Genomic DNA, 11,958 nt, shown 5'->3' with positions numbered 1-11,958 from the left:
ACATAGAGACCTCCTCGTTATAATTACAGTTAACATAATAAGTAAAGATTACTAATCTTTAATGGTTTCATTATAGGAAAATATTTATTTTATTTCTAAGTTTTAGCCAAAGTTTCTGCAAGTATAATGATAACCAAATAAGAAAATAAATTTATGGTGTAAGTGATTACGAAAATCCCTATAATTCCGGTTTTTTTTTCTTTTATCTTTATGGTCAGATATACATATAAAAAAAAGGCTAATTAGCGTAATAGCGACGTTTCAATGAGAAATCAAGAAAATAAACATGATTTTGACACAATCTACTCACTGACTTTTTGCTTTCATTCCATCCGGTTATATCCTTATAAGTAACAGATTACCGGTTCTAACACATAAAACAAACAACGTGGTGGTTTTCTGTCCCATAGTAACAATGAAAGAATTTAGGAAGCGCGTCAAAGAACCGTAGTCAAAATCAAAGGGAGGAAAAAATGTAGAGAAAGGAGTAGATGAAAATCGTAAGTGTAAAAGAAACAACGTCAAACAAACGGAGAATCCAAGAATTGTAGTTCCATACTATATATTTTAGATAGCATAATATAAATACAAATATAATTCTAATTGAAAGAGCATAATATCGCGACAGTTGAAATGTGCATGATACAAGCAAAGTATGTAATACAGGCCAATGTAAAATACATGCCAAGATATATATATTGTAAGTACTTAATGTTTCTCAAATGATAACTTTTGGAACCATGGTTATAACAGAGTAATCCATTTATATAAATGAACATTTTATATTTCAAACATTACGATGATGAAGAACGGTAGCGCATTCGTTACAGATCATGCAATTTCATCTCAAATAGAATAATTTGTCAACCAATTCTATCTCATATAGAATAGTTCGAACAAAATGAATATGCATAAAAGATCTCACACATCTATTTAAAATAATCTCAAATAGAATATACTATTTAAAATGATACTATGTTCATACTAGAGCTAAGATTGAGCAACACGAAATACAAAGCTAATAGGAATGGTAATAGAATACTTAACAGAAAACACTAAACCCAAGTTAAGAAAATATAAACTCAATCCATAGGCAACTCAAATCTCCAGGAAATTAAATCCACCTGCCATATTACTGGAGACATGTATTTACATTCCTCATGAGCCACATGAAATACAAAGTTAATTGGACGGTAATAGAGCACTTGATAGTAAACACTAAACCCAAGTTAGGGAAATATAAACTCCAATACATAGGCAACCCAAATCTTTGTGAAATTAAATCCACCTGCCATAATACTGCAGACATAAATTTACATTCCTCATGAGCAACATGAAATACAAAACTAATGGGGCTGGTAATAAAACACTTGACATTAAACACTAAACCCAAGTTAGAGAAATATAAACCCCAATCCACCATAGGCAACCCAAATCTTCGAAAAACTAAATCCACTTGACATCAAAGCCTGTCTCAAACAATCTACTTGGAAGGTCTAACTCGTCCATACCAAAACTGAAGAATGAAAAGTAAGAGAGTCAAAGAACGAGGACGGTTCACACTGTAATATTCAATATATAAATGAATTATGATTCAAACATAATAAGAATGGCTAGCGAATGGAAATGTATATGATGTAAAAGTACGATTCCATGTAAAATGGAATAATGTGAACCTTATACCATTCCACTTGACATGACATATAGCAACGAGATATACTGATACGGGCATACGATGAAACATCTATGTATTGCAGATGCTATTCCACAAAATAATCAATAGTTTTACACCATGAACTATGCACCGCAGAGACAAAAACCTCAATTCAAGCATAATTTAGAATAAGAACATCAGAGAGGAAACCACAACCGACCACAAATTGCAGAAAAGCAAAACATAATAGCAAGCAATACTATCCGCAGTGGAATAGTTAAATGGGATAAGTATACTATTACATTTCAAATGGAAACCAGATTCGAAATATCATACTATATGTACCGACTGAGCATTTCTAAGCAATGATATTCCACACATCTTCCCCTAAATTACTACACTACATATTTCGCATCACCTCACACAACCCGAGAAACACGAAAACCTAAATCAAATTGGGAAATGGGAGAAACTAATTTCGAATCGGGGACGATCGAGTTCACATCAGCCGATGATACAGACCTAGAAACTATAACACTCTGATTATGAGAGGAACCCCAAATTGGAAGAAAATAACCACAGAGGACGACACGGTGAAGAGAATCTACGACAGAGAAGGAGAACTTACGGGGGGTTTAGAGATCTGAGAAGAATCGAAGTGGTGAAGTTGGGTAGAAAGGGTTTCTTACTACCGCCGCTGAAACCCTAACCAAGAACTGTAACGCCGAAGAAGATTGAAAACAGAGGACGGAGTAGATGGAAAAAATGTCAATTGCATGCAGACCGGAGGCGATGGATGAAAGCAGTGCCGGAGACCGTTCGACTGCAGCAAAATTACCAGAGAAAGTAAAAGGAGAATATGTGAAGAAGGGTGAGACACGAGTTACTTTTGTGGGGTGAGTAATTAAAATATTTAATTATTTTTTGTATCAGGTTGGGCCGGTTGTTTTTAGGGGTATTACAGTATTATTTTATATTTGTAACAGTGTATATAGGATCGTTAGGTTAAATGGCTACATGATGAATTTCGTTTTTTTTGTGTGGCTATAGCCTCTAATTTCCCTATAAAAAACATATTGTTATAAAACATATGTATTAAATTTTAATTATTAATATATTGTTTTGCAATTAACTATTTCTTATAATTTAACCAATGAAATTTTGAAAATACTGATTATTTTTTAAAAAGTTTACAATTTTTATTAAATAAAAAAATAAAGAAATATTTTTTTAAAAATAATTCTAAAACGTAAATGTTTCGAAACGTATAGAGTATTAAATATCTAAGAGATTTTATGTAAAACAACCTGAGTTGAAAAATAATAATAGAATATTTAACGCAGTTTTCCATCATACGAAGGTCCAAGTCCTAATCCCTTATATATTAATCCTGGAGCATTACAACATGTTTTCGTAGCCACGTGTCATCACAAGAATGATTCTTAGAATTGTTAGAAAAATAAGTTGGTCCATATAAACATATACTACGTTTTTTATTAAACTAACTATCAAATTACAAAAGATCTTTGTGCTAAGCTGACAAGTGCAATGATTGAGTTCTGGTGGAGCAATGGTACCAACAAGAAGAAGATATCATGAATTGCTTGGCAGAAGTTATGTAATGACAAGGAGTTGAGAGGACTGGGGTTTAAAGACATTGAGAAGTTCAATCAAGCGTTACTTGCGAAACAAGCTTGGAGATTATGGAAACATCTTGATTCCCTTTTGGCCTGAATATTACAGCATAGGTATTTCCCTCGGTCGTTCTTCTTGGAATGTTGTATTGGGACGAGGCCTTCATACGCTTGGCGAAGCATTCAACATGGACGGGAGCTTCTCAAGAAGGGGTTGCTTCATAAGCTTGGTAATGGGGCAAACACAAAAGTATGGACTGATTGTTGGATTATTGATAAATTTCCTAGAGCCCTGAGGTATAGACAAGACGCCATTGTTGATCTGACCTTAACTGTGGATCATCTGATCAACCCTGCGTAAAAAAGGTGGAGTGACACTCGAGTGAGACAGCTCTTTGAAGAAGAAGATGTAAGCATCGTCCTTAATACTCGTTTCAATCTACGGTCTGGTGATTCTTTGGTCTGGGGTTTCTCAAGAATTGGTTTCTATGACTCCAAGAGTGGATATAAACTACTTGAATCCATACAAGAGTTGCAATCTCCTACACCGCAGCCCCTTCCTCCGCTAGAGAAAAAGCTATGGAGTGACCTCTGGAAAACAAAAACATCTCCAAAACTTAGACACTTTCTGTGGCGAGCTCTCTCTGGTGCACTCGCAGTCAAAGAAAGGTTGAGATCAAGGGGTATCAACTTGGATACAACATGCCCTCTGTGTGGACTTCATCAGGAGACCATATGTCATGTTCTACTTACCTGCGATGTGGCTAAGGAAACATGGGATCGCGCTCAGATTCCACTCCCATCTGCAGGTTTCTCCCACAACTCGGTTCTTTTGAACTTGTACCATGTGCTATCATTTAGTAAAAATCAAAGAATTGGACAATCTAAGAGGCTACGTTTCCCTTGGATGCCCTGGCACCTATGGAAAGCAAGGAATAGCTTCTGTTTTGAACAGAAAAGATTCTCGGCAGCTACCATCTTCTCCAAAGCAACTGAGGAATCTTCCATTTGGTTTAAGCTCATTCAGAAAGATCAGGAAGAAAAAAGTGCAACCAGAGTATTGGATAATGAGCGGGCTTGGCAGAAACCTCCCATGGGGTTCGTAAAATGTAATGTAGGATGCTCTTGGTCAGCTCTCAACATACGGGAGCTTCTTGGGTGATCCGGGATTTTTGAGGCCAGGCAATGGAACACAGTCGGAGATCCTTCACAGGGGTTAGCTCAAACCTGGAAGCAGACCTTACTTCATTGTGTTGGTCAGCAAAAGATCTTCATACTCTGCATTGGAACAGAGGGATCATGGAAATCTCATCAGCTCATACGCTGGAAACTCTGAATAATCCTCAGTGGTTCCCTGGCCTGTCCAATACCATTGAACAGACTAGACAAGCACTAAATTGCTTCCAAAATTGCTATGTGGAAGTTGTGAATGTTACTACAAATAGAATAGCTGAGAAGATTGCTGTCAGTGTTACAAAAGATGGACGGTTTCAATCTTATATAGCTCGTGGAGGTCCAAGTTGGCTCAATGATACCATTCTTGTAGATGCTTCCAATTCTCCATCTACATACCCAAGATAAGACTGCAACTGTCTCTCTTAAGGAAGTATGAAGCCATGGTTTCTACACATTTCACCCTTTATAGGGTATTTATCTTTCAAGCACCTATTGGTGTATGCTTTGATCTGTTTTCGTTTTCTGTATTTTCTTTCCTCCGACAATGAGTTTGGAGACCAAACATTTGAAGTTATTTCAAGGATAAAAAAAAACTATCAAATTAATTAGTAGTATATAAAAGAATATTTTTTCTTTCCTTAAATAAAAGCTACATAATTACCTAATATGGTTAACATATATATAACAATTAACGATTATGAATAATACATATACAACAATTTTTCTAACCTCCCTCTTTTTTGTTTAATTTTATACTATTAAAGAAATTAAACAATCACATTAAGCATATAATAAAAAAAATTAGATTTTTTCTTATATGTTATATACTTTAAATTTTTAAAAACGACTATAAATTACAAAATATGGTAAAAGTCTCACATTGAAAATTTTGTGATCAATGGTTTAATTTTTTTTTGTTCAAGCAAGGTACAAATGAACATATATCATAGGGGTGGGCATTCGGATACACGTTCGGGTTCGTATCGGGTATTTCAGTATAAATGTATAGAACCCGTTCGGGTATTTCTACCCTTCGAGTCGGGTTCGGGTATTTTATGTTCGGGTTCGGATATTTTGGGTCGGGTTCATATATTTAAATTTTGAAGAAAAATAAATAAATTATTCATTGTTTAAGTTTTTTTGTATTTAACATATATTTTAATTTAACTGTTTTTCTAATTTTTAAAAGATTAAACTATTAATAGGTTTATAGATAAAACTTTAAAAATATAAATACACTAAGTTAGTTGTTGATTTGATATTTTAGATGCAATTTTTGTTAATGCAAGAAACACGAGCTTGATATGTATTTTAAGTGAGTAGCAAATGATTTTGTTCATAATTATATCTATATTATCTAATTTTGAGCAATAAGCATCATTAATATAAATATTTTGAATAAAATAAGAGAAGTAAACTAGAAGTATTGGGTTAAGTATGCTTAAGTTTGGTTATTTTCGGATATTCATTTGAGTTCGGATATTATCCGTTCGGATTCAGATATTATCTGAACAGGTGAAATAAGTAATTTGTTTTGTTGTTCAAGAATTAGATGATTTTTAGACCGAGCAGGTGAATATATACTAGATATACATTTATATTTCAAGTCTGCACTTATATTCTATAACAGCTTGATATATCAGATTTGAACACTAACATGTTAAATAATATAGTTTGGCGGTGATTTTTTTTCAAAATTTTGATTTTTAGATATGTATCTGGAGTGAAACTAATTTTTAGAGATGTCCATTTTTTTTAAATTGACACTCATGTAATTCACCGAATTCATACAAGTTAAAAGGAAATTTAACTCATATCAATAAAACAAAGACGAGAACGAAAGCATAATTTTATAGAGGTTGAAAATAAAATCTCTTATAGAGAGTCAATAGTAAACAAATCGAGAGCAGAAACCTTAATTCTTTTTCGTCATTATACAATCGATGTTAGCTATTTGATTTTGAGGATTTGTGTCAGCCGCAAAACTTAATTTCTTTTTGTGCATATGAAATCTTAAAAATAATTAAACGATGATATATTTAATAGACCAACATTTGTATTTGTCATTTTATAATCGATAAAGATTGTAGTGTTGCAAAATATTAAAACTATTTAATACACAAATATTATTATAAATACTAATTTCGTGCATGCGCGCGAATTATCATCTAGCGTAAACTTTGAGAAAAAAACTTTCATCCGTTGTATATATATACAGCGTTCACTATGGACCTTTTTTTTTTTTTTGAACAAACACTATGGAACTTTTCAAATTTAGTAAATATAGAATTTACACCAACAGGGTTGTCAGTGTTTTCAACAAACACTAAAATAAAGCGTTTTTCAACAGTTTTTATTATTACATTTGTTTACATGGAACGAATTCAAACATGTGTTTAGAATCTCTTATCGGTAGTAGTTTATATGGGTCTTGTCGCTTTCAGATTGAGTTTACGAAACCGTTTTAAAGGACTTTTAGTTTCAGTTTTATTTGTTATCTGAGAACAAATTCTCTTAAAAATTGTAATTTGACAGTTTCTTACATTACTTGTATTAACCAGTTTTATTTGTGCCTCAATTTATCTGAGTCAATCTTGGTTTTCGGCAGAAATTTCCTTGTCAATTACAATTTACAAATTTGCGACACAACCTGTAATTGACTGGGGACAAAAAAATATAAACTATTGATTTTTTTTTCACTAATATCCTAAACGATCAATAGAAACAAAAAAAAAAATTGGTTATATGTCACCATGAGAAATTTATGACAGATTGCAAATTCATATACACCAAGTTACAATCAACCGCTCACATAATTTTTAAAAAAATTGGAGGTCCAAATTCAATGACAGAAAATAACAAGATACACAAGTTGTTTTGAACATCAAAACCCATTTTGTTGACTGAAAACTTTTAGTTGAAATGCAATTTTGGCAACCTTAAACAATTATTTACCTTTAAAAACTTTCAAAATCTTTTAAAAAAGTTAAAATATTTTTTTGTTGGATAAATACATCGTAGAAATTGGTCTACTGCTAATGAAACTTCAGCTGGAGTGCCCGCTCTGAGTTCGAGTCGTTTTGGCCACTTTTCCGCCTATAACCGTGCGTGCCCGGATAGAAGGTCTTATGGAGATTAGTCTGGACTTACCGCCTGGGATCCCACGGATATAAAAAAAAAAAAGTCTATTATTTTTCACAATTTTTATAAATATAAATGATAATAACTACATATGAAAACTGGAAATTTTAGTCAGGTTGGAAACGATTAAGCCCAATTAAAAACGCTAAGTTTTAGCTGATCTCTCAGTGAGCTCATTTACGAGCCCAATAACAGGCCCAACCAAATCTAACAGGCTAGTACATATGATATGGCTACGAATATTTTGTACACAAAGACCAAAAACACCCTTCGCGCATCTCGAGACCTCATCACAACGGCCGGTGTAAATACCATGTGCTTCCAAGGGTATTTCCGGAAAACAAGTTTGAAACTCCCAATGCTCTGTTTTCTCTCTGTCATTAACCCTTTTCCGCCATTTCACATTATCATATTCTCTCTACAACTTGTACTCGCCTCTCTTACTGTCTCTTCCTCCAGCTCTCTCTCACCGAACGCTTACTCTCTCTCTCCTCTCGAGCTTTTGACCCAGAGGGACAGTATAGTTGGTACAATAAACAGACAGATCTAGCTTTGGTGAGTGTGTTTATTATTATCATTTTCTCCAATCAAAGTGTTGTTGGTAACTCTCATGTGGGTTTCTGGTGGATGATTCGTTTCTATTATTAAGTTTTATTTTTTTTTCTGTAAATTTATTATTATTACAATGTAAGCTTCATGCCGCTTGCAGTGGGCCTAATCACACCATTGTTCTTAGCTAATAGCAATAATTTCTATTTTTTAATTGTTTTTCTGTTCATATATATATATATATATACACATTCTCAAAAAGGGTTTAAGTACTTACTTCTTTTCAGCAAAAAGAAAAAAGAAAAAAGTTTTGATTTTCTCATTTGAGTTGTATGTTCTTTCCTTGTTCTTGAGTTTGCTTTGTAATTTCGTTTGAATTGGTTTAGTCTGCACGGTTTTAAGCAGAGGTTGAGTTTGGTCTGATTCTCAAGTTTCTTTTCTTCAGATTTACTCTATGTTGAAGTGAGAAAGAGAAAGTAGAAGAAGAGAAGCTTTGAACTTTCGCAAGGTACAACCTTTGACTTTATTGGTTTTTGTTTGATGAAATTTGCTTCTGGAAATTTTTCAAACTTTGATTGTACAATCTGAACTCATTGTTTTACTGTTTATGTTCAAATCTTCAGGTCTCTAACATTTGCTCTTCTTTCTAAAGTTGTCTGCTGAAGGGTTTGTAGATGAGAAATGACTTTAGGATCTGTTTGGTTAGGGACATAGCGTTTAGACCGCTGTTGCTAGTGCGTTTAGAGTAAGAAACCACATTATAAGAGATAGGTTGTGGGTCTTGTGTCTGATTTGTATTAAATGTGTGTTGGTGGGGTTTTGTAAGGCTTTAAGGTTGTCCTGTTGTTTCAAAATGGTTAAAAATCAAATTTTTACCCATGCATTTGCTTTTAAGGTTTCACTATAGTGTGTATAATATATAATTGTACTGGTAAATACAGATTTGTTTGGTTATTTCAATGTTTCTTTTTATTCTGCATTAGTCATGTGTCTTTGCAGAGATATTATATATATATATTTTTTCCTGTAGCAGCACATTTTGACTAAAAAGCCCCACAGATTAAAAAATAGCATTTTCCATTTTCTGAGCATGAACCATGAAGTCTTCACAACTCTTGCTGAATATTTTAATGCAGGATCCATTGTATTACTATATGCATGTATATGGTATAGATCTCTCTTTTGGTTAATAGATATTTTATGAGAGAAACATCCTTTTACTTTGAGCTTTTTTTCAATATAGTTCTTCACATAAAGCAAGTCTATTTGGAGAATATTTCATAAAGAAGCTTGTGGCCCTCCATTAACGGTCCTTGATCCAAGTATTAAAGCTTGTTTCTCTTTTTCTTTTATGCATCAAAACATTCATCATTACAAGCTCTCTCCTCTTCATTGCTTTTCAATTCCCTTTTGTGGTGTTCTCTTGTCTTGTTTGTTACTGTGTTCTTGACACACTATTGTCTCTTTACTAAGCTTTTCTCTGTGATTGATCCACAGATGGAGACTGTGAGACCAGTGGTTGTTGCTCCCAAGGGTAAATTCAGACGCACGTTTGCTAAAGTTCTCAACATCCATAAGCTAACGGGTGTTGCTCCAGAAGAGGAAATGAAGAAGACAAACAATGTTAAGTTGTCTGAGTCTTTCTACAAGCTTGAGGAAGAGTATGAGAGAACTCTGACATTAGAAGCTCTTCTTGCTAAGCTCTTCGCTACGGTCTGTTCCATCAAAGCTGGTTACGCGCAGCTACAGCATTCTCAGTCTCCATATGACGCAATTGGTATTCAGAAAGCAGACAACTTGGTGGTTTCCGAGCTGAAGACTTTGTCTGAGCTGAAACAATGTTTCTTGAAGAAACAAATCGATCCGAACCCCGAGAGAACTCTAGTTCTCGCTGAGATTCAAGAGCTGAGGAGTTTGTTGAAGACGTATGAGATAATGGGGAAGAAGCTTGAGTCTCAGTACAAGCTCAAAGACTCTGAAACTCTGTTTCTGAGAGAGAAGCTTGAGGATCTGATGAAACAGAACAAGTTAACAGAGAAGAGACTTAACCAAAGCGGACAACTTTGCAACCCTTTAGAGAATCTTCACTTATCAGCGCTGAATCCGACGCACTTCGTTGCTTATCTGCAACACACAGTCAAATCCACGAGAGGATTCGTCAGGCTAATGATAGAACAGATGAAACTTGCGAAATGGGATATCTCAATGGCTGTTAACTCGATCCAGCCCGGTGTGTTTTATTACAAGCAAGACCACAAGTGTTTCGCTTTCGAACACTTTGTCTCCGCTGTAATGTTCGAAGCGTTTCATCTACCACACTTCTCAACCTCAAGAAGCTTCAAGAAGAAGGAGAAACAGAGCATAGCGGAGAGGGAAGTGTTCTTCGAGAGGTTTACAGAGCTCAGGTCGATGAAAGCTAAAGATTACTTGAGAGCAAGGCCTAAATCAAGATTCGCTAGGTTCTGCAGGATCAAGTTCTTGCAGCTTATACATCCCAAGATGGAGGAAGTTCTCTTCGGACATCTGCATTTGAGGAACCAGGTCTCTGCTGGTGAGTTCCCTGAGACGAGCTTGTGTTCTGGGTTTCTTGAAATGGCGAAAAGGGTTTGGCTTCTGCATTGCTTGGCTTTCTCTTTTGAGCACGAAGCTGAGATCTTTCGAGTGCCCAAAGGTTGTAGATTCTCTGAAGTGTACATGAGAAGCGTTGCGGAGGAAGCGTTGGAGGAGGCAGAGCCACGTGTTGCGTTCACGGTGGTTCCAGGGTTTAAGATTGGCAAAACTTCGATACAATGTGAGGTCTATCTCTCGGACGGTGGTGGTCCTCAAGGGTGATTTGACTAGTTGGAAAGTTATGGGGTTATTTTGGAAGATAGGAAAAGTTGTGGGCCATTTGGGTTGAAGTAGCGAAGTAGTGTGGTGTTGTTGTAATGTTTTCTGTGTCTTGAGTTTTTGTCGATATTAGTTCAGAGAAACACAGAGGTATCTCTTAGCTGTTGTCCATTGAATATTTATCTACTTTTCTATATAATATGTAAATATTTTATTATTTTTATAAGTATTGTTTAGCTTTTTATATAAATATTTTATGATTCCCAATATGTATTGTTTAATCTATTAATAATGATGACAACGTAATATTGGAATGTTGAATATGTGATATGTTTGAAATATTCTAGTTGTCCAAAAGATGGAAATGCGTTAAAATTTGATTGTTTGATACATACAGAATTTTTATTTATATAATAATATAATAACATTTGCATAAGCGTCGGATTATTTATTTAATGTATTGCTGGTCTACGAACGATCCAGCATTATGTCTCCCTGTCTTGTACGTTCACATGCATCGACCACCAACTTTTCTATACAGAGTGTGAAACGATCCTTGTTTATCTTAGGCCTGACCATTTTAATCTGGATCCGAACCGGAACCGATCCAAAAAGATCCAAAAATATCCGACTCGGATCCGGACCAAAAAATGACAAGTATCTTTTGGGTCTAAATTTTTTTTACCCGAATAGATCCGGAACCGATCCGAATAGACCCGGACCCGATAAGAACCGACCCGAATGATCCGGCCCGATAAGAACCGATTTATACCCGACTTAAAAACATGTATATCTAAAACTATGATATTTTTGTGTTCTATTTTATATATATATTATTTTATGATTTATTTGAAATATCTTTTATTAACAACATTTGTTATTATTTTGTAATATTGTTTAAGTAATATGAAGCTTTAAAATGTAAAATTTAGAGTTTAAAAATGTTTTATTTTAGTTATTAATAGTTTCATTTAA

The 11,958-nt window shown here is 34.4% G+C and overlaps 1 protein-coding gene across 2 annotated transcripts; it reads left to right on the top strand.

Annotated features, from left to right (window-relative positions):
• Window positions 1–8,004: 8,004 nt before the first annotated feature.
• Window positions 8,005–11,203, top strand: LOC106300999 (IRK-interacting protein-like). 2 transcript variants are annotated; one of them, XM_013737296.1, is made up of 3 exons: window positions 8,005–8,160; window positions 8,600–8,662; window positions 9,652–11,203. In XM_013737296.1, exon 3 carries the CDS (start codon window positions 9,652–9,654, stop codon window positions 10,984–10,986), a length of 1,335 nt encoding a protein of 444 aa, XP_013592750.1. In that variant the 5' UTR covers window positions 8,005–8,160; window positions 8,600–8,662; the 3' UTR covers window positions 10,987–11,203. The 2 variants fall into 2 exon arrangements, with proteins under 2 accessions (XP_013592750.1, XP_013592751.1); XM_013737297.1 differs by lacking the exons at window positions 8,005–8,160; window positions 8,600–8,662 and adding an exon at window positions 9,329–9,476.
• Window positions 11,204–11,958: the final 755 nt, after the last annotated feature.

Source organism: Brassica oleracea, chromosome C6, assembly GCF_000695525.1.
Source record: "Brassica oleracea var. oleracea cultivar TO1000 chromosome C6, BOL, whole genome shotgun sequence".
Classification (NCBI taxonomy): domain Eukaryota; kingdom Viridiplantae; phylum Streptophyta; class Magnoliopsida; order Brassicales; family Brassicaceae; genus Brassica; species Brassica oleracea.
This window is presented reverse-complemented; position numbering and strand designations above follow the sequence as displayed.